At 41.0% G+C, this 22,790-nt stretch overlaps 1 protein-coding gene across 2 annotated transcripts in view; it reads left to right on the top strand.

Annotated features, from left to right (window-relative positions):
* Positions 1-21,512, top strand: part of GTF2E2 (general transcription factor IIE subunit 2) — an 89,573-nt gene extending 68,061 nt beyond the window's left edge. Inside the window, exons 7-8 of one of the 2 annotated variants that reach the window (XM_052661349.1) lie at positions 19,655-19,770; positions 21,001-21,512. In XM_052661349.1, coding sequence (XP_052517309.1) covers positions 19,655-19,770; positions 21,001-21,117 — 233 coding nt within the window. In that variant the 3' untranslated portion in view covers positions 21,118-21,512. Of the gene's footprint in view, positions 1-8,508; positions 8,761-19,654; positions 19,771-21,000 lie in introns of those variants that run through there. The other variant, XM_052661350.1, reaches the window with a different exon arrangement.
* The last annotated feature ends 1,278 nt before the right edge of the window (positions 21,513-22,790 follow it).

Genomic DNA, 22,790 nt, shown 5'->3' with positions numbered 1-22,790 from the left:
TTGTTGTAACTTTGCTCAGCCTTTTCCTGTTTCGTACCTTTTACGTAGAGTTCTGTTCCCTAGTGTTAACCTCTTTTCATTTGCTGTGTTTTATGGCCTCTACTGGCTTAAACTCTTCCCATCACCTCATTATTTGTCTGTAAATGCAAAATAAGCATTTTCACTACACTCCCCCCCCAGATTATATGTGCTTGTTAGATATATTTCTAGGTGTAAGTTCTGTAAAATTTTCCAGTTTATTTTCTCTGTACTGCAGTTATTCTGTGATGCTGTGTGACTATTTAGTATTTCGTTTTATAGATTAGATGTGTCTGATTGATAGATATATTTTCAAACATTTAATGTTGCTGCAGCAAATATTCTTACAACCCTTATACAGTGAGATATGTATATGTAATTTATATTAAATACATATAATTTAGGAAGCTATTAGGAAGATTAACAGTAAATTATTTTTGCATCTTTTAAGATCTTGACTGCCCTTGGTGAACTATATTACTAGATTTTTCAGTATTGAACCATCCTTTTAGTCCTAGAGTAATACTTGTTTGGTTTATGTATTTGTGTGTTCTTTTCTTACTAATGTATTTAAGGATTTTTGCTTTTTTCTTGCTGTTTGGTGTGGGTATAATGCTGGATTCAGAAAGGGAAGAAGAGTTTTTCCTCCCTTCACTGCCTTTTCTCCTTACTTGTCTTTTAGGAGAATATTGGATTCCTTAAAGATTATTTGAAAGCATACACCTGTGAATGTATCTAGCATGCTTTTTTAGATATTCTTAGAATCTTCTTTCATTATGTCCTTCTTTAAGAATTATTGCCTGTTATTTTCCCTTGTTATTGCTAACTTTTTGTGTTTGGGCTTTCTCCCTTATTTACCTGTTGGTTTATCTGTCTTACTTTAGTTGCTGTTGTGTTTTTGTTTGAAAATATCAGATCCTCCTTTACATACTGATTGTTTCACATCTTGATATGAGAAGTGACTGAACAAATGTTAACATTTCCTGTTGCTTTCCTATTTCTTGTTAATTTAGCCAGTACTTCCAATAGTTTCTGCTTTATATGTTTTCCTGCAATTTTCAGTTTATAAGTGTTCTTGACAGTCATAGTTTAAGGATTGTATCGTAATTATTATTCATATTTGATGTTATTTTACTTGAACTCTAGCTTTATATCCTGTTATGTCTAATCTTTTAAAGAACATTTTGAGATAGTTTTGCCTGTTCTTTTGCTTTGTACCTGCGTTCTTTTGTTTTAGATACTTCCTTTGTAGATGGCATATAGTTAGTCTTAACTCTCTGAACCAGTTGTGAGTGTCATTTTGTATTTACCATTTTTGTTATCTGATGTTTCCTCACCCTTATTTGGAAATTGTATAATTTACTTTTGGTTATTCATATATAAAGTATTTCTCCTTACAACTTTAAGTAGTTTGCTTATTTGTGGTATCAGTTTATCAACTTCATTCTCTTTTTACTCTCTAGTTATACATTATGAGAGTTTTGTTACAGTCTGTTATCATTTATTCATGAATCCACTTTTTGACAAATACTCATCGATTTCCTGTTGCATTCTTTGGTCATCTTGGTAATGTAGGGGGTACAGTGGTGAACAGCATAGGATAGTTTTAGCCTTTGTGGAGCTTACTTATATTCTGAAGGGGAAAATAGATGATATCACACAAAATAAAAAGTGATTGCAGAGTGTATCAAATGCTAGGAAAGAATTCAATGAGGTATGTGCTGAGCTAGTAAAATAATAGGCAGGGTGGAGCTCAGAAAAGACCACTGTGGGAAAAAAGAGGAAGTATGAGCTGGAGCCAGCCTGGTGAAGTGTTAGGACAGTGCCCATGTGTGCAGTTGTGCAGGGAGAGATCTTTCAGGTAGAAAACAGCAAACGCTGAAGGAATGACTGATTTTTTTTGTTAACCTGGTGGTTTTTAATTATTTAATCAGGTTCAGTGGACTTTTTTTATACAGACTAGAATATAAATGAAGAAGTTGTTTACATTTTTATGTAGAATTAACCATTGAATGTTATAGCTACAAGTGAACTAATGTATGATTCATTTGATTCAGTAAATGTGTGATTCATTCGTTTATGAAAATACCATTCATAATTGGTATTTTCCTAAAGTGATAAAAATTCTTGGTAAAGTTCTAAAAAAATTCATACAAAGTATAGCTTTTCTGTGATATACAAAGGTTATTGATAGTACATTCATATACATTATGCACCGTATATTCCTAGAAAATCAACTGTGTACTTAACCAATGTAAGAAATACTTTATATATGTAAACCACAGTTGGGTTCTAGCTCAGTTTCTTATTTTGTTGTTCAGTCGCCAAGTCGTGTCCAACTTTTCACAGTCCCATGGACTGCAGCACACCAGGCTTCCCTGTCCCTCACCATCTCTGAGTTTGTCCAAGTTCATGTCTGTTGAATCGGTGATGCCATCTAACTATCTCACCCTCTGTCACCTGCTCCTGCCTTCAGTCTTTCCCAGCATCAAGATCTTGTCCAGTGAGTCAGCTGTTAGAATCAGGTGGCTAAAGTATTGGAGCTTCAGCTCAGTCCTTCCAAAGAGTATTCAAAGATGATTTCCCTTAAGATTGACTGGTTTGATCTTGCAGTCCAAGGGACTCTCAAGAGTCTTCTCCAGCACCACAGTTTGAAAGCATCAGCTCTTTGGCTCTCTGCTTTCTTTACTATCCAGCTCTCACTTCTGTACATGACTACTGGAAAACCCGTAGGCCTTGACTATGCAGACCTTTGTCGGCAAAGAGATGTCTTTGCTTTTTAACACACTGTCATAGCTTTTGTTTTGTCATAACTTTGGTGCTGAGAAGCAGTAGTCTTTTAATTTCATGCCTGCAGTCACCATCTGCAGTGATTTTGGGTCTCAAGAAGAGGAAATCTGTCACTTTTCCCCTTCTATTTGCCATGAAGTGTGCCATGATCAGGGGCTTCCCTGGTGGTGCAGAGGTTAAAGCGTCTGCCTGCAATGTGGGAGACCTGGGTTCGATCCCTGGGTCCGGAAGATCCCCTGGAGAAGGAAATGGCAACCCACTCCAGTATTCTTGTCTGGAGAATCCCATGGACGGAGGAGCTTGGTGGGCTACAGTCCACGGGTCGCAAAGAGTCGGACACGACTGAGCGACATGATCTTAGTTTTTTTAACATTGAGTTTTAAGCTGACTTTTTCACACTCTTCTTTGACCCTTGTTAAGAAGCTCTTTAGTTCCTCTTTGCTTTTTGCCGTTAGAGTGGTATCATCTTTTATTAGTTATTAGTGGTGTTATCAGTTTATTATAAATTTATATTTATCATTAATCTGTATACTTTTTACTAAAGATGGTTGGGAGGAAGCATGATTTTTCAAGCTTGGCAGTGTTGACATTTGGAGCTGGATACTTTTTTTGGAGTCACGGCTGTCACAGTGCATTGTGGGACGATTAGCAGCATCCCAGGCTGCTCTTGGTGCCAGTAGCAGACTTTCCCTCACAGTGTGAGTCCCAAAAATGTATCTAGACATCACCAATGGTTCCCTGGAGAGTGGAATTGCCCGGGTTGAGAGTTATAGTAAAGGTATAGTTTACATTTATAAAACAGAAATGCTACAGTATGTTGTCTTCCAGCTTCTTTTCATGTGTTCTTCAGCACATTCAGTGATAGCAAAGACAGCAAAGTGAGTAAGATTTCTGTCCTTGAGCCCAGGCAGAAGGAGGAATGACATGGGTACACATATGGTGCAACATGCCACACAGCATGTCACTGTGGTGTTCATAACAGTGCTGTAGAGCCCTGGGGGTCACAGCTACCACAGGAAGCTCAGGGCTAAGATGCCCATTAGTTGAAAGTGTTGGCGTTGCCTAAATCACTTCAAATTTTTTTTTTTAATCACTTAATTTTAAAAACTGAGGTTTTCTGTTATTGACTTACATTATGTGTTTCCAGAGAAGATCTATTGAAAAGTGATGCATATTTTAACATCTGTCTTTCTCACTGTCCATCTGTCTCTTCTTTTGTATTTTATTTCTCAAAATGTTTTGTTTTGTGCTGATGAGGCTATTTGTTTTAGCCCACTAGGTGGCAGTCTTAGCTGTAGAGAGGACATCTTGAGTGGGCAAGCTTTCCAGTCACACTGAAGACTCACCCTTCATTCGTTCTGTGATAGAAGCAGATGTCCAAAAATGAGATATAGCATAAGTACGGAGAGAGTCTGTTGTGTGGTAATTTAAAACATTAAATAGATAAGTGAATCCAGAGTAGTTGAACCTTGGTATGTGTTTTATTTCACAGAGGTGATTATTTCCTTAAGTCAGAATCTTACTAATTTAGCGGCATTACAAATGCAGAGGTCCAGAGGGTGGGCTGAGTAATTGATCTGTTGGTATAAATCTTGGCTCTGCTCCTTACTAGCGAAGACAAGATGCTCTGTCTGAGATTTCTTATCTGTTGGGTTGGCCAGAAAGTTTATTTGGGTTTTCTGCAAGATGCTATGGAAAAACTTGAATGATCTTTTCAGCCAATCCAATATAAAACAGGAATAATGGTGTCTGTTCATTTGTGGTCCTTATGAGGTTTAAATGAGTAAATATAAATAAAAATGCTTAGAGCTTGGAATGGAACCTGGCACATAGTAAGAATAATAGTAACATCAGGCTAGCTACTATTAGCAGCATTAAAAATATAAAGTAGTACCAAAATACTTGGTTTAATCTTCACTCAGTGAATCTGTGGCTTGGCAGTTGGTTAGTGAAGTGAGTAAAAGTCGCTTAGTCGTGTCTGATTCTTTGCAACTCCATGGACTATATAGTTCATGGAATTCTCCAGGTCAGAATACTGGAGTGGGTAGCCTTTCCCTTCTCCAGCAGATCTTCCCAACCGAGGTCTCCTGTATTGCGGGCAGATTCCTTACCAACTGAGCCAAAAGGGAAGCCCAAGAATACTGGAGTAGGTAGCCTATCCCTTTTCCAGTGGATCTTCCTGACCCAGTAATTGAAGTAGGATCTCCTGCACTGCAGGCGAATTCTTTACCAACTGAGCTATACAGACAGCAAAGAAACCAAGTCAGTTTAGCAGTTAGTTGGAATTGCTGATCTGTGGCAGTGAGGTAATGTTAGGTGGTATTCCTTGGAGGAAGTCTGATGACAATCTGGTTGTTCCTTCTGATTGCCAGTAAATTGTTTTTTTATGCCTGGAAGCTTCAGCAATTTCAACTTTATCCTTAGAATCCAGGACTCCTCCCAGTGGCTAGCCACTCTGCCTGGGGCCCTGATGCTGTCTTAGTTCATTTCCTAATAGCTATATGGTATTCCAGATATGACCATACTTTAAAACACTTTTTCTGATGTTCCACAGAGAGAAATTTAATTTTTTTGCTATATGCTATTATAAGCTTTATAAATAATGCTCAATCCTTCTACATAAATATATTGTGTGTACACTTTGCCTAGTTATCTTCTTATTTTGTTTTCTTAAAGTATAATTGATGGGACAAAAAAAAGATAAGGCATACTTGAAAAAATTTCAATAGCCTGCCTAATACCCAACCTATTTTGGGGGACCAGTTTTTATGCAGAGGTTTCCATTTCTTGACCTTCACCAATACTGGATGTTTTTAGTTGACCTTGCCAGCCTTCCAGAACATAAAGATTATCTTGATTTTAATTTTTCTTTCAATGATTTTAATAAAATTTATACCAGTTTATTTCATTTTATTTTTTGCACCTGTGACAGAAAATCTGAGCATTCTCTGTCCCTACATACATTAAACAGTAATTAAATTTGGAATCCTGTGAGATTCTGTCTCTATTTTAGGCCCTGCCTTCCAGTGTTCATTTTAAGTATTTATGCAGCTGTAATACATTTACATAGTAGATATATTATTTAAATACTGCAATAGCACTGAGCTAAGGAAAGCCAAAGATTAAAGTAGAAATGTCTTATTGAAACAAAGACATTGAAGAGTTTTTATTGAGATATTTTCCTCTGAATACAGCTCAAATGATGTTTCTTTTAGTGAAAGGAAGTAGTTACATTTTGTTTTAATGTACTTTCAATTCTGTTGTGCTTAGAAGAATGTATATATAGCATTGTATATTCTTTTTGGTGGTACATTAACAAAGATTGGCTTTCCCGACCATTACTGTCAATAGTGTCTCTGTCGTTGTGTCGTGAGTGCCCTGAAGTACATAACCTCTGTACATGTCAGGCACAAAGTAAAAGTAGTTTGTCTTCAAGGAACTGAAATTTTGCAATCCTGGCAACACAGGCTTGGTAAAAAGTGAACTGAATGAAATTTAACGCTGGGTGAAAAGTGTTTTTATTATATGTATTTTTTTCTCCTTTTTTTATACAGAGATGTCCACAGTATAGCTGTTATACAGTTATATCATGTTTTACCTACTCTAAATAAGTGAATGGAGTTTGTACATGTTGATAGTTAGAATTTAGCAAGTCACATTTAAAATATCAGAACTGTTCTTTTGCTGTGGTAAAGTTGGCATGTAAAATCCCAGTTATGATATACATTTTAAAACAATTTTGTGTGCTTTCTTGGAATTTGATGTTTTATTGCTGACGTGGAAGTTTGAAGCTATTTTCTCTCATATATACCTGTTGTGATCAGACCTAGTCGTGGTCGTCACATTGTTCTTCAAGTTTGGCTGAAAAGTAGATAGTTGGGGCTTTCAGCTTTCACTTAGAATGGAGGAAGCACTGTTCCCACTCTGGCAACAACAACAAACCCTAGACAGCTACAAATTTACAGTTTTCTTGACTCCATCCGGGGCTTCCCTGATAGCTCAGTTGGTAAAGAATCTGCCTGCAGTGCAGGAGACCCTGGTTCGATTCCTGGGTCAGGAAGTTCCCCTGGAGAAGAGATAGGCTACCCACTCCAGTATTCTTGGGCTTCCTTTGTGGCTCAGCTGATAAAGGATGCGCCTGCAATGTGGGAGAGCTGGGTTTGATCCCTGGGTTGGGAGGCTCCCCTGGAGAAGGGAATGGCTACCCTCTCCAGTATTCTGGCCTGGAGAAGTCCATGGACTGTGTAGTCAGTGGGGTTGCAGAGAGTTGGACACAACTGAGCGACTCTGACTCCATCAGAGAGCTGAGGTGCAGGGCAGCCACCTAACCTGAAATTGAAGGAAAACAGACACCAAGAAAAGATGGGCTACAGACACTTGTACACCTGGGACATGAATACTGAGAACGTGAATACTGGTGAGAAGAATTCAGTTTTAAAATGTTTAATGAACTGCTAAAGGCTTAGTGTAGGCTAGCCAGAGACTGCAGAAGCCTTGGGCTGCAGACACTTGGGAGTGGACACCCACTCATGGCACTTCTCCACAGACTTCCCTGGATTGCTTACAAAGCAGAGGCTAGGCTGGGGGTCCTGGCCCCGCCAGGCAGGGCTGGAGAAGGGGACGGTAGACACTTCAGAAAAGACATGAAGCCATCTCTTCCCTCCCTGTCTTCTGTGAGACAAAAGTCTTAAACTTCCATGAGAAGAAAAGAAAGAAAAACCTTCTGTCAAGGGGAAAGGCGAAATATATGCTGGACCTAAAACTTGGCAGAGAGGACAAGGCAGGAACACTGAGGAGACCCCGTTTAGGTGCCGTGGGACGCAGGGCTTGTCTGAGCCGAGGCTTAATTAGAATATCAGAACTCCCACCCCAGGCTGACAGGCGTGCAGTGACAGGCAGCAGTGGAACTCTGTGAGAGTCGCAAGAGCGTGGGGGCTGACAGGCCAGCCAGGGTTATAGCATTAAGGGGGGGCCCTAAAAGAGCAGGTTGAGCAGACACTGAGGCCAAACCCTCTGGCGAAGCGGTCTTTCCACTGAGTGAAGGGTATGGCTGGAGGAATTTGGAGCCTGTGGTGCACTGTGGATAACCATAGCAGCAACAGATTTCAAACCAAGTTCATGTTCTCATCATAGACTGCCTCAGCCTCCACACGCTGAAAGCCTAGCAGAAGGAAAGGCATGCCCAGATCCCAGCACAGAACTATCAACCTCAGTCTCAGCTGTTCTCTAGAGGATATTCTGCTGTCAAAATATTGCGAGGCATAAAAAGAAGCAAGGAAAAACAAAGCGCTTTTGAGAGAAGAGAGTTTATAGAACCAAATTCTGAGGACATGGGTATTGGAACTGTCAGACTGGAAATTTAAAATAAATGAAAACAGAGCGCATGCATGATCAGGTAGGATATTTCAGTGGAGAGGTAGACATTATAAGAAAATCAAATAAATTCTAGAAATGAAAGGCACAGTAACAGAGACAGAGAATGCCTTCTGTAAGCTCATCAGTCAACTTGGCATAACCAAGGAAAGAATCTGTAACCTGCAAGATGCTGCTGCTGCATGCATGTTCAGTTGTGTGTGACCCCATGTCTTTGTGACCCCATGGACTGTAGCTCGCCAGGCTCCTCTGTCCATGGAATCCTCCAGGCAAGAATACTGGAGTGGGTTGCTATATCCTCCTCAAAGGTTGCTATTTTCTACACAGGGATCGAACTCATGTTTCCTGCGGCTCATGCATTGCCGGCGGATTCTTTACCACTGAGCCCCTGGGAGAGCCCAAACTGCAAGATGGGCCAGTAGAAATTAAACTGAAATGCACAGAGACAAATGGGAGGAAATACAGCAGAGTCTCCATTAACTGTGAGATAACATCAATGGTCTGAATGTATAATTAAAATCTCATAAGAGAAAGAATGGGGTAGAAGAAATAATGGCCAAGTATTTTCTAAAATTAAAGATGAAAGTGAAATTCACTCAGTTGTGTCTGACTCTTTGCGACTCCGTGGATATACAGTCCATGGCCTTCTGCAGGCCAGAACACTGGAGTGGGTAGCCAGTTCCCTTCTCCAAGAGATCTTCCCAACCCAGGGGTTGAACCCAGGTCTCCCGTGTTTCAGGCAGATTCTTTACCAGATGAGCCAGCAGGGAAGCCCAAGAATACTGGAGTGTGTAGCCTATCCCTTCTCCAGCAGATCTTCCCAACCCAGGAATGGTACCGGAGTCTCCTGCATTGTAGGTGGGTTCTTAATCAGCTGAACTACAAGGGATACCCCCACCCCCAAATTAAAGATAGGCACCAAAACAAAAGTCCAGGAAGCTCAGAGAACAGGAGGCAAGATAAGCCCTCCCAATAGAAACAAATGACAGAAAAACATCTATGCATATCGCATTCAAAATGCTGACAACTGATGGTGAAGAGAAAATACCTGAAGTAGAGGCAAAAGCTCATTACAAAGGAAAAAAGAATTAGAGAACACTTGTCATTTGACCTTATGCAAACCAAAGCACAGTGTTGTGACATGTTTGAAGTGCTAAAAGGGAAAAAAGTTTTCAACCCAGAATTCCATCTGCAGTAAAAGTAATCTTTAAAAATCAAAGTCCTGTCTCAGAGGAATATTCTCTCAGTATCACAGAAACAGAGAATTCCTTGATATCAGACTTGCATTGCCAGAAGTCCTCGGGCAGAAGGGTATGATACTAGACAGAAGCTTGGATATATATAGGAAAATGTGCTAAAGCTGGAATAAATGAAAATCAATTTTAAAATTCACGTGTGTCTTATTAAAAATTTTTGATCACTCTGAAAGATAGCTAACTTATAAAGCAGACTATTAAGAGATAAATTTGTGTTTCGAGCATATGTAAAAGTGAAGTTTTTGACGGTCACCGCAGGTCAGGAAGGGTGTGCTGTTTTACATTTTCATATGTGATCTGGGATAATTTAATTGAAGTCAGGTTCTGGTTAACTCAAGGTGTGTATTGTAAACCCTAGGATAACCACTAAAACCATTTTTTAAAAAGTAGCTATAGTTAACAATACCATGTTGTACATTTGAAAGCTAAGAGAGTAGATCTTAAAAGTTCTCATCAGAGGAAAAAAGTTATGTTAACTAAACTTCCTGTGGTAATCTTTTCACTATATATATATCGAATCATTATGTTATATATCTGAAACTAATGCAATATTATGTCAATTACACTTAATAAAGAAAAATAATAATAGAAATAAAGTGGAATCATAAAAATGTTTAAAGTGCATGAATTAAAAATAGACAAACATCATTAAGATTAAAGTTCATAGCATTCCTCTCAGCTGTTGAACAAATAGATGGAAAATAAGTATATAAAAGTCTTAACTCTATTAACCAACTTGCCTAATTGACATTTATTATAAAACAAGATGACCCAACAATAGAGTATATATGTTTTCCAGTGTACTTGGAGGACTCACCAAGACAGATGGTATTCTACTGCAGAACCTTAAAGGAATTTAAAAGAGTTGAAAGCAAACAAAGGATGTGCTTGGGTCATAATGGAATCAAACTAGAAATCAGCCATATTTGGAAACTCTCCAAAATATTTGGAAATCAAATAACACTTTTAAGTAACTCATGGTTCAAGGAGGAAATCACAGGGGAAGTTAAAAAAAAAAGTATGTTGAATTAAATGAAAGGGAAAGCATAACATATCAAAATTCATGGGATGCGGCTGCAGCAGTGCTTAAAGTGAAATAGAGCATTAAATGCTTACATTAAAAAGAACATTACCAAAAAAAAACAACACTACAAAAAAAAACATTACATTTGGATATAACACTTTACTCATGCATTCACCAGTTGATGGACATTTGAGTTGTTTCTACTTTATGGCTATTGTGATTAATGCTACTGTGAACATGCATGTACAAGTTTTTGTGTGGCCATAATTTTTCCTTTAAGTATAGGAGTGGAATTGCTGGAACATGTGGTAATTCCGACGGCTAACTTTTTGAGCAGTTGCCATACTGTTTTGCAAAGTGGCTGCCTCGTTTTACATTCCCATTGGCAGTGCACAAGGGTTCCAGTTTCTCCATATCCTTGCCAACACTGAGTTTAGCTATTTAAGATACCATTTAGCAAAATGGAATTTTATTGTGGTTTTGATGTGCATTTTTCTAAAGATCATCTTTTCATGTGCTCAATGGCCAGTTATATATTCTTTATTTTTTATTAAATTTATTTAAATTTTTATTGGAGTATACTTCATTTACAGTGTTAGTTTCAGGTGTACAACAAAGTGATTCAGTTATCAGTTCAGTCGCTCAGTCGTGTCTGACTCTTTGAGACCCCATGAATCACAGCACGCCAGGCCTCCCTGTCCATCACCAACTCCTGGAATTTACTCAAACTCGTGTCCATCGAGTTGGTGATGCCATCCAGCCATCTCATCTTCTGTCGTCCCCTTCTCCTCCTGCCCCCAGCCCCTCGCAGCATCAGGGTCTTTTCCAGTGAGTCAACTCTTCTCACGAGGTGGCCAAAGTATTGGAGTTTCAGCTTTAGCATCAGTCCTTCCAATGAACACCCAGGACCGATCTTCTTTAGAATGGACTGGTTGGATCTCCTTGCAGTCCAAGGGACTCTCGAGAGTCTTTTCCAACACCACAGTTCAAAAGCATCAATTCTTGTATATTGTCTTTTGGAAAATGTCTGTTTAAGTTCTTGGTCGATTTTAAACTTTTTTAAATTACAGAATTTTAAACAGTTCTTTATTCTGGATACAAGTCTCTTAGAAAATTTATACTTTGTGAATAATTTCTGCCATTCTTTGGATTGTCTCTTTACTTTCTTATATTGTTTGTGATACAAAAGTTTTTTATTTTGATGAGATACATTTTATTTGTCTTTTGTTGCTTGTGTTTTTGATGTCATATCTAAAAAACCATTTCCTAATCCAACAACACAAAGATTTACTCCTGCTTTTTCTTCAGGGAGTTACTGTTTTAGCTGTTAACATTTAGATTTTATCATTTTGAATTAATTTTTGCATATAGTGTGAGATGTGTGTCCAGTGTTGTTTTTATTTTTGCATTATGATATGTGTAATTGCATGACCCGTTCATCCCACTCAGGTTTTTACCCAGTTTTGCTCAAAATCCATGTGCATATCAATTTTATTCATTTCCTCCAAAATCTGGAAACTCAAGTGCCCTTTAACTTGTCCCTTTGTTGCTCCCAGGTGTGGTACATCCTTACAGTGGAATACAACTTTGAAATAAAAAGGAACAAAGAGCTGACATGCCCACCAACATGGGTGGAGCTCAGATGTGTCATTCTTTCCTTAAAGGCAGTAGCACTCAGAAATAAATGATCAACGTCAGATGATAATGGTAACTGAGAGATACAGATAGTGCTTTTTCCTTTGTGGGCATTAAACTCGGTGCTTTATATAAACCCATTTAATTGCCACAACTCTGTGAAATACATATTATCATCCCAGTTTTACAAATCAGAAAACTGAGGCAAAGAGGTGTAACCTCTTTCGTGTGTGTGTGCGTGCGTTGGTCGTACAGTCATGTTTGACTCTTTGTGATTCCATAGACTGTAGCCCACCAGGCTCCTCTGTTCATGGAATCTCCAAGCAGGAATACTGGAGTGGGTTGCCATTTCTTTCTCCAGGGGATCTTCCTGACCAAGGGATCGAACCCAGGTCTCCTACATTGCAGGCAGATTCTTTACCTTCTGAGGACATAGTCAAAAGGGTTCATTGGCTTCCACATGCAGGCCATGTTGCTCCATACTCTATTCTCCTGCTACTGCATGTCACAGGAAAGCTTTGGGTGCAGGCAAAGAGTTATTTGGGAATTTAAGCAAAGCCTTATTAAATAACTTGCTTATTTTCTTTCCTTCCTGGCATACTGTGATACAGTTTTCAATCTTAGCTTCAAGTTAGGACAGGATTCCCTTCCATTGAAAGGGTCAAATCTGAGTTCCGAATTCTAGCCTGTTTTCTTCTTTTCTGTTAAAATACAGCAGGTTTTAAAACAGTTCCTATTTTACTTACCTGTATAATTTAGAGTTTGACTGACTTTCATGATACTTGGAAATAATCTGAAACAAATCATTTGTCTTTAAATTTGATGTCCTCTAATTATTTGCTGTTTTCAAAAAAAGAAAAATGATTGCTAGATAAAGAAAATAGGTTGCCTCGATCTTGGTTTTACAATACCATTCTCCAGTGAAAGGAGTCAGGACTTTTTGATTCCAAGTTTGTGGAAATGCAAGCTGAGCTTGAAACATGCTTTGGTATCAGAAATTGAGCAAGTGCTCAAAAAAACCCCAAAACAAGTAACAAAAAAGGGACAAATCAAAAAGACACAGGAACAATTTAGAGGGACTCAATATCCAAAGCCAGGATAGTTGAAGAGCAAAGTAACTGATAGTAATGGATTATAATCCATTGAAGTGAAGTAAAATAAATATCCATAAATCCATCTAAGTTAATTAAATAGATTGTATCGAGAATAGTCTCCTCCCTTAGAGTGGAATTCTAATCCATATGTATGAAAGGAATGATGAAAATAACGTGCCTTTAGGCAAACCCACAATTAACACTTGTAGTTGGCAAGAGGCATTGATGGATGCTGAAATTAGTGAGCTAAAGTATGCAGAGAAGCAGTAAGTTTGCATAGTCTTAGTGGATCTCTCCAAGGGATGCTTATTAATTACAGAGGGACAAACAATAGCTTCATGGTGGAAAAATCTGATAGACAACCAGCAATGAGTCTAATAGCCCCAGTAAAAAGACGTGTGGACATCACGGACCCTTGATGTTATTAGGCCCTGAGAAGGGCACAGTATCGTCTCTGTGATGTTCTTGCCCAGAAGGTAGAACCTCAGTTTCATCATGAGGAAACGTCAGACAACCCCACATTGAGGGGCATTTTATAAAATAACTATCGGAACTCCTCTAAGGTGTCACGGTCCTGAGAGATGAGCAAAGAGACTGGTCATGTACTTAGAGCCTGGAGCAAGGACACAGCAGCTAAACATGGTGGGATCCTGGGCCAGGGTGGGGATTTTGCTGCTAAAGCTGGATGGGAGAATAAGGTCTATGGCTTAGTTAATAGGTTTGTATTAGTTTAAATAGTTTTGTTAAGGTTATATAGTGTTAACATTAGGAAAAACGGGGTCAAAGCATGTACTGGAATTGGGTATCCTAATGATGCAACTGAGGTTTAAAAAATGTAAAAGGAAAACAGATACTCTCTGATGCCCAGACAATAGCATTTCATGCTTTCGGTGGTCAGATTGTTGAGGATGTACTAATAAATAAGGTTAGCGCCAACCATAGTGGAAAACTTATGAAATAGAATCCCCCTCCCAAGGAGCTTCAAGAGACTGAGAAAGTCGTGCAAACAAATAATTGCCACCTGTTAAGTGGTTTCTGGAATCTATGCAGATGGAAGTTCAGGGAGTATAAGAGAATGAGTCCCTAATGTATCTATAGAAATGTAGAATATTTTTATTTAGAGATGTTTTGTGTGGAAATAACTTTGTGCTCAGATTGGGGACTTCCCAGGTGGTCCAGTGGCTAAGACTCTGTGCTCCTAATGCAGGGGCCCAGGTTCGATCCCTGATCAGAGAACTAGACCCCACCAGCTGCAACTGAGGGTGTGTATGCTGCAACTAAAGATCCCGAGTGCCACGACCAAGACCTAGTGCGACCAAATAAATATTTTAAAAAACAGGAAAAACCCCAAAACATTTTGTGCCTAAGTTGAATTCTTTGTAGTAGACTGTCATTTTTGCATTTGGTCATCAACCAAAGTTTTTTCAAGACAGGTTTCTTAAATATCAGTGGCACCCCAGCTATTAGGGCATCGTTTGCTTCATGTAGTTTGTATTGAGACAGGAAAGAGAACAGTCTGCTCCAGCGGTATTGTGTGCTGATTTTATTTACAGCTTGTGAATGGACTGTACCCACGGTCTACCTGAAGGTTGAGGGCTCTGCAGCGATAGTGACAGGTGGGGCGTCGCTGGCGCTGCCTGGATTAGGCCTCCAGATCCTGTGGCAGGGGTGAGGGAATTGAGGGGGATGTGTCCTGATCTGAGCAGAAGGCTCACCTCAGGGCACCCAGGGAACTTTCCTTTTTTTTTTTTTTTTTGGTCCTTCAGAGTACATTTATCTTCTGATTTTCCATCATAAACTTTCTGTGCATTGGCAAGTAGATGATGTGTGTTGGCAAGTAGATGATGTGTGTTGGCAAGTAGTTAATGATGAAGTGAAACCAGGCTATCTGAGTCTGTCTTTGTTACCTGCATGCTCAGTTGTGTCCAACTCTTTGCGACCCTATGGACTGTAGCCCGCCAGGCTCTGTCCATGGGATTTCGTAGACAAGGGTGCTGGAGTAGGTTGTCATTTCCTTCTCCAGACGATCTTCCTGACTCAGGGATTGAACCTGAGTTTCCTGTTCCTCCTGCATCTGCTCCTCCTGGCCACAGGCCCTGGCCTTGGGCGTGGGTGGCTCCTCCCAGCTGCCGCCCCTGGCCTCGGGCTCGGGGTGCCTCCTCAGGGTCACCGCCCCTGGTCTCGGGTGCGAGGTGGCTTCTCCCGGCCGCCCTTGACCTCGGACGCGGGGTGTCTCCTCCCGGCTGCCACTGGCCTTGGACGCGGGGTAGCTCTAGGAGAGGTGGCTGCGCAGGCACAGGAGGGCTTAGAGGAGCTATCCCACGTTGAAGGTCAGGAAGGGCGGCGGTAAGGAGATACCCCTCGTTCAAGGTAAGGAGCAGCAGCTGTGCTTTGCTGGAGCAGCTGTGAAGAGATACCCCATGCCCAAGGTAAGAGAAACCCAGTAGGATGGTAGGTGTTGCAAGAGGGCATCAGAGGGCAGACACACTGAAACCATACTCACAGAAAACTAGTCAATCTAATCACACTAGGACTACAGCCTTGTCTAACTCAATGAAACCAAGCCATGCCTGCGGGGCAACCCAAGACAGGCAGGTCATCGTGGAGAATTCTGACAGAATGTGGTCCACTGGAGAAGGGAATGGCAAGCCACTTCAGTATTCTTGCCTTGAGAACCCCATGAACAGTATGAAAAGGCAAAATGATAGGATACCAAAAGAGGAACTCCCCAGGTCATTAGGTGCCCAATATGCTACTAGAGATCAGTGGAGAAATAACTCCAGAAAGAATGAAGGGATGGAGCCAAAGCAAAAACAACACCCAGTTGTGGATGTGACTGGTGATAGAAGTAAGATCCGATGCTGTAAAGAGCAATATTGCATAGGAACCTGGAATGTCCGGTCCATGAATCAAGGCAAAGTGGAAGTGGTCAAACGAGATGGCAAGGGTGAACGTCGACTTTCTAGGAATCAGCGAACTAAAATGGACTGGAATGGGTGAATTTAACTCAGATGACCATTATGTCTACTACTGCGGGCAGGAATCCTTTAGAAGAAATGGAGTAGCCATCATGGTCAACAAAAGAGTCCGAAATGCAGTACTTGGATGCAATCTCCAAAATGACAGAATGATCTCTGTTCGTCTCCAAGGCAAACCATTCAATATCACAGTTATCCAAGTCTATGCCCCAACCAGTAACACTGAAGAAACTGAAGTTGAACGGTTTTATGAAGACCTACAAGACCTTTTAGAACTAACACCTCCAAAAGATGTCCTTTTCATTATAGGGGACTGGAATGCAAAAGTAGGAAGTTAAGAAACACGTGGAGTAACAGGCAAATTTGGCCTTGGAATGTGGAATGAAGCAGGGCAAAGACTAATAGAGTTTTGCCAAGAAAATGCACTGGTCATGGCAAACACCCTCTTCCAATAACACAAGAGAAGACTCTACACATGAACATCACCAGATGGTCAACACTGAAATCAGATTGATTATATTCTTTGCAGCCAAAGATGGAGAAGCTTTATACAGTCAACAAAAACAAGACCAGGAGCTGACTGTGGCTCAGATCATGAACTCCTTATTGCCAAATTCAGACTCAAATTGAAGAAAGCAGGGGAAACCGCTAGACCATTCAGGTATGACCTAAATCAAATCCCTTATGATTATACAGTGGAAGTGAGAAATAGATTTAAGGACCTAGATCTGATAGATAGAGTGCCTGACGAACTATGGAATGAGGTTCGTGACATTGTACAGGAGACAGGGATCAAGACCATCCCCATGGAAAAGAAATGCAAAAAAGCAAAATGGCTGTCTGGGGAGGCCTTACAAATAGCTGTGAAAAGAAGAGAGGCAAAAAGCAAAGGAGAAAAGGAAAGATATAAGCATCTGAATGCAGAGTTCCAAAGAATAACAGGAAGAGATAAGAAAGCCTTCTTCAGTGATCAATGCAAAGAAATAGAGGAAAAGAACAGAATGGGAAAGACTAGAGATCTCTTCAAGAAAATTGAGATACCAAGGGAACATTTCATGCAAAGATGGGCTCAATAAAGGACAGAAATGGTCTGGACCTAAAAGAAGCAGAAGATATTAAGAAGACGTGGCAAGAATACACAGAAGAACTGTACAAAAAAGATCTTCACAACCCAGATAATCATGATGATGTGATCGCTAATCTAGAGACAGACATCTTGGAATGTTAAGTCAAGTGGGCCTTAGAAAGCATCACTACAAACAAAGCTAGTGGAGGTGATGGAATTCCAGTTGAGCTATTTCAAATCCTGAAAGATGATTCTGTGAAAGTGCTGCACTCAATACGCCAGCAAATTTGGAAAACTCAGCAGTGGCCACAGGACTGGAAGAGGTCAGTTTTCATTCCAATCCCAAAGAAAGACAATGCCAAAGAATGCTCAAACTACTGCACAATTGCACTCATCTCACATGCTAGTAAAGTAATGCTCAAAATTCTCCACGCCAGGCTTCAGCAATACGTGAACCGTGAACTCCCTGATGTTCAGCTGGTTTTAGAAAAGGCAGAGGAACCAGAGATCAAATTGCCAACATCCACTGGATCATGGAAAAGCAAGAGAGTTCCAGAAAAACATCCATTTCTGCTTTATTGACTATGCCAAAGCCTTTGACTGTGTGGATCACAAGAAACTGTGGAAAATTCTGAAAGTGATGGGAATACCAGACCACCTGACCTGCCTCTTGAGAAATCTGCATGCAGGTCAGGAAGCAACAGTTAGAGCTGGACATGGAACAACAGACTGGTTCCAAATAGGAAAAGGAGTACATCAAGGCTGTATATTGTCACCCTGCTTATTTAACTTCTATGCAGAGTACATCATGAGAAACACTGGACTGGAAGAAACACAAGCTGGAATCAAGATTGTCGGGATAAATATCAATAACCTCAGATATGCAGATGACACCACCCTTATGGCAGAAAGTGAAGAGGAGCTAAAAAGTCTCCTGATGAAAGTGAAAGAAGAGAGCGAAAAAGTTGGCTTAAAGCTCAACATTCAGAAAACAAAGATCATGGCATCCGGTCCCATCACTTCATGGGAAATAGATGGGGAAACAGTGGACACAGTGTCAGACTTTATGTTTTGGGGCTCCAAAATCACTGCTGATGGTGACTGCAGCCATGAAATTAAAAGCCGCTTACTCCTTGGAAGAAAAGTTACGACCAACCCAGATAGTATATTCAAAAGCAGAGACATTACTTTGCTGACTAAGGTCCATCTAGTCAAGGCTATGTTTTTTCCTGTGGTCATGTATGGATGTGAGAGTTGGACTGTGAAGAAGGCTGAGCACCGAAGAATTGATGCTTTTGAACTGTGGTGTTGGAGAAGACTCTTGAGAGTCCCTTGGACTGCAAGGAGATCCAACCAGTCCATTCTGAAGGAGATCAGCCCTGAGATTTCTTTGGAAGGAATGATGCTAAAGCTGAAGCTCCAGTACTTTGGCCACCTCATGCGAAGAGTTGACTCGTTGGAAAAGACTCTGATGCTGGGAGGGATTGCGGACAGGAGGAGAAGGGGACGACTGAGGATGAGATGGCTGGATGGCATCACGGACTCAATGGACTTGAGTCTGAGTGAACTCCGGGAGATGGTGATGGACAGGGAGGCCTGGCGTGCTGCGATTCCTGGGGTCGCAAAGAGTCGGACACGACTGAGTGGCTGAACTGAACCTGCATCTGCAGGCGGGTCCTTTACCACTGGTGCCACTTGGAAAGGGGCTTGTCTTTAGGGACAGAATTTAAGGTGCACATGAGTTTCATTCTGGACACGTCCCAATTGTGATCCCTTTTGTTTGCAAAAATAGTTATGTGGCAAAGGGGTCAAGGGACTCTGAGAACAAGGTGTAGGAAGGTTTTTGTCCTGCTTTGCAGGCATGAGAGAAGCAGTGTTACTGCCTCAGCCTCCCTCCCTTCACTTTAATGACCTCCTAGTCACCCATCCCCGGTTTATTTCAGAAGACTCTTTTGCAAATAGGCTGTTATAACTCCTCACTCATATAAAACTTCGGTTCCTCATCTCCCTGCGTGTTTCTCTTCTCCTGTAGGAAAGGAAGTGGGATGTACTGGGCTCATGGGAGATGAGCAGGAATTTGAACTATTTCAGTGGAGAGAACTGATTTTGGGGATAAAAGGAGAGTGTCAACTGCCTGTCTTCCCAGGAAAGCGGGGAGGCCTCAGTCACATGGCCCTTCATTTATAGACTCTAAAAATAGAGCAGTGCTGATCTGGCCTAGGGATGCAGCTCGTGTTCCCAGGCCCTTCTGCTGCTCAGTGTCCAGCATCTGAATGTTCCTGTCTTCCTTCAGTTTTATAATGAAATCTCAGATGTGCTAACGCAGATCAGAGGAGATAATGTGGAAGCCTGATTTTGATCACCAGTATGTTACAGTTTATAAACATCTATTGTATGGTAACTACTTCTTGTTGGCGCAGAGTTTCAGAAACTGTGGAGGAGTGTCACCGTGGATTCAATGGACGAGGAGAAAATTGAAGAGTATCTGAAGCGACAGGGTATTTCTTCCATGCAGGACTCCGGACCAAAGAAAGTGGTATGTCGTCTCTAGGAGAGAATGTAACGCTGTGCCCTTTGAACTGTTAGCCTTCCTGTGCAGCTCTCGGAAGAGCAGGTAGCTGGTTCTTCCTTCCAGTTTTTTCTCCGTGTCCTACCCCTCTGACCTTGGTCAGATGCTTTCAGGTCACGTCTGGTGTACTCCTTGCCCTCAGGTGCCACTCCCAGGTAAGGGGCTTCTCCCCTTGCCCCACCCCTGTCCTGGCAGTGCCTGCTCTGGCTGCAGCCGGGCATGCCTGTGATGTCCTCCTGGTTTCTGCCGGGAGCCTGCTCCATCCCCCTGGCCTTCATGATCTTCATCCCCTGACCCGGTTCTTGCTGGTGCCTGACTTTGCCTTAGTGCTGATCACACTCAGTTGTCCTTGATGACTCTCAGATCCTTTAGGAACCAGATTTTACTGTCTTGATAACCCCGGATCCGCTCATTTGGAAGGATTTGTAGCTGGATGAAGATTTGTTGAATTGCCTCTACCAGCTAACCGGCTCTCTGCAGTCCAGAGACAAAGCCAGAATGAGGGATATTTCACTAACACCCTCCTTCCCCTGGCCACCATCATGCCTTGTAGCTTGTCTTTTTTTTGTGATTTTTTGTGTGTGCGTGTGTTTTATTCGGTGAAGTTTAGGACTCCTTTAAAGGGAAAATTTATTGCCAGTGATCTCTAAGAATTAGTGTGATTGAAGCACTTCATGGTTTCCTATCATTGCTTAGTTTGTTGATTTTTTTTAAAAATTATGTGATGCAGTAAAGAGAATACTACCTAACAACTCTTTCTGTGCCCATTCACTCCCCAATTTTGCTGTGTCTCTATGCTTTGTTGTATTTGGTTCAGGTTTTTGTTTTATGGGTAATTAATGGTGGATAAAATTTTTTTAACCTGATAACAGAGATGAAAAACAAAAGAGCTGTACTGCCTCTCTTTTCACTCACTTAGTGCCTAGCGTAGTTGTGGTAAGTTGTGCCAGCCCGTTCTTTCCAGGTGGATGGAAGTACACATGCTTCACTGTAACGGAAACCGCTGGTTGCTGTTTGTGGTTGGGGATGTACTGTGGATTGGGGCGGTGGGGGGGTGTGTGTCTGTGTGTCTGTGTCTGTGTGTTGAGGAACAGAGAAAAGGTTACAAAACCCTGCATCTCTTTGCTGCATCTTTCGTAAATCCTCCCCGTATCACTGCTCTGAGTAGCTGTCATTTCTGTTTTTACCTTCCTGTAGGCCCCAATTCAGAGAAGGAAAAAGCCTGCCTCACAGAAAAAGCGACGGTTTAAGACTCACAATGAGCACTTGGCTGGGGTGCTGAAGGACTACTCTGATATCGCTCCTGGCAAGTAGTAAACAGTTTGGTCTGAGAGCAAAGAGTTTCAAAGTCAAGATCTTCCGTGTTGACGCTGGCATCTGCAGGCTGATCATCTTCCTGTTCTCCCACCTAGGACTGAGGAGAGGAGCAGTTCGGTTTACAGAACTAGGGCAAATTACCAAACTCGAAGCTTGTTTTCCTTAAGGGGCTAATGAGAAATGTGATGTCCCCTGTGAACCTCCTGTCACTTCTCGGGGGAACGGCGCTCAGCATGGCGTGCAGGCATCTTTGCTATTTATCGCTACTTCTAAGTGGCTCCTGGTTCCATTTTCCCCTCTTTTATTACTTTAGAACAAGTTTGCTGGTAGTCTTGAATGCAATATTTGTTTATTCCAAAAGATCATATTTATAATAAAATCATTGTAGAAGGAGCTCTAAGACATCGGTGATTTTAGTTTGCTTCTTCCATTCTTGGCAGTTGCAGGTGGTCTTTGAGTCCTGCAGGTGCTGGTCTGGAATGTTGTTGAAGACTGTGGTCTGGGCTGTGTCACTGAGTGTGTGGATTTCACAGGTGGAACCAAGGTGTGCCTCTTGTTGGCAAGTGAAGCAGTAAAGGTACACTTGACATGATTCTTAATGCTTTCTTTTAAAAGGATAGATCACTGTTTAGTCTCCTGGATGTCCCAGGTCATGTTGTCAGGCTGTTTACAGCATGGATGGGCTGTGTCTGCTTGCCAGCCTGAATGTCTGTGTTATGGTGTCCCAGCCCTGGTGGTGCCTGGCCCCAAGGTTCTCACTAACTGAGCTCACGAGAGCTGTTACCACGTATGTAGGTTCCTAAGAATCGTCATGACTTTTGGGGAGATCTGTGGTCATTCCAGCATTCTACTGTAAATGACCCGTTTTCCTTCTCTGTGCTTGTTTATGATTTGTAGTGGCCCTTTGGGTTGGTTGATAAGGTCCTCATATCACAAATTGAAACTAGTGGATTATAAGAACAGGGTTTGGTGTTCCTAAAAAAGGCATAATGATAACCCAGAGCAGTAACTACTCTGTACACATGACAGGGAGCCACTTTGTTTTATTTACGTCTCATTGATTTTGAGTGTTATCATATCTGTTTCTTATACCCAAGCCCCAAAAGACATCATAAGAAGATGTAAAACTGAGATGCCTCACTGATTAATGATGTTGAGCATCTTTTCAGGTACCTGTTCGTCATGTGTGTATTTTATTTGGATGAATGTCTATTCAGGTCTATTTGAGTCCTTTGCCTATCTTTTAATTGGATTATTTGTGGAGTTGTTTTTTGCTACTGAGTTGTATGAGTTCTTTATGTATTATGGTCATATTAACCCCCTTATCATTGTAAGATAAATGATTTGCAAATATTTTTATTCCATAGGTTATCTTTTCAATTTTTTTTTTTTTTTTAATAATTTGCACTGGATCTTAGTTGTGGCATGCAGGATCTTGTTTGTTTTTTTTTTTTAATCCATTCAACAAGTCTATGTATTTTTATTGGAGAATTTAATCCATTTACATTTAAGGTAATTATTGATAGGGGAGGACATTGTACTGTTTCCATTTTGTTGTTTTCTGGCTGTTTTGATATGTGGAGAGTGAGATAGTCTTTGTGGCAAATTGTGATAGGAACCCAGTTGTGTTTGAAGGTTGTAATAGAAGTTCTTTACCAGTTCTTCTGGGT

This window comes from Budorcas taxicolor, chromosome 24, assembly GCF_023091745.1.
Source record: "Budorcas taxicolor isolate Tak-1 chromosome 24, Takin1.1, whole genome shotgun sequence".
Classification (NCBI taxonomy): domain Eukaryota; kingdom Metazoa; phylum Chordata; class Mammalia; order Artiodactyla; family Bovidae; genus Budorcas; species Budorcas taxicolor.
The sequence above is the reverse complement of the archived record's forward strand: the minus strand, read 5'-3'. Positions and strand labels throughout refer to the sequence as shown.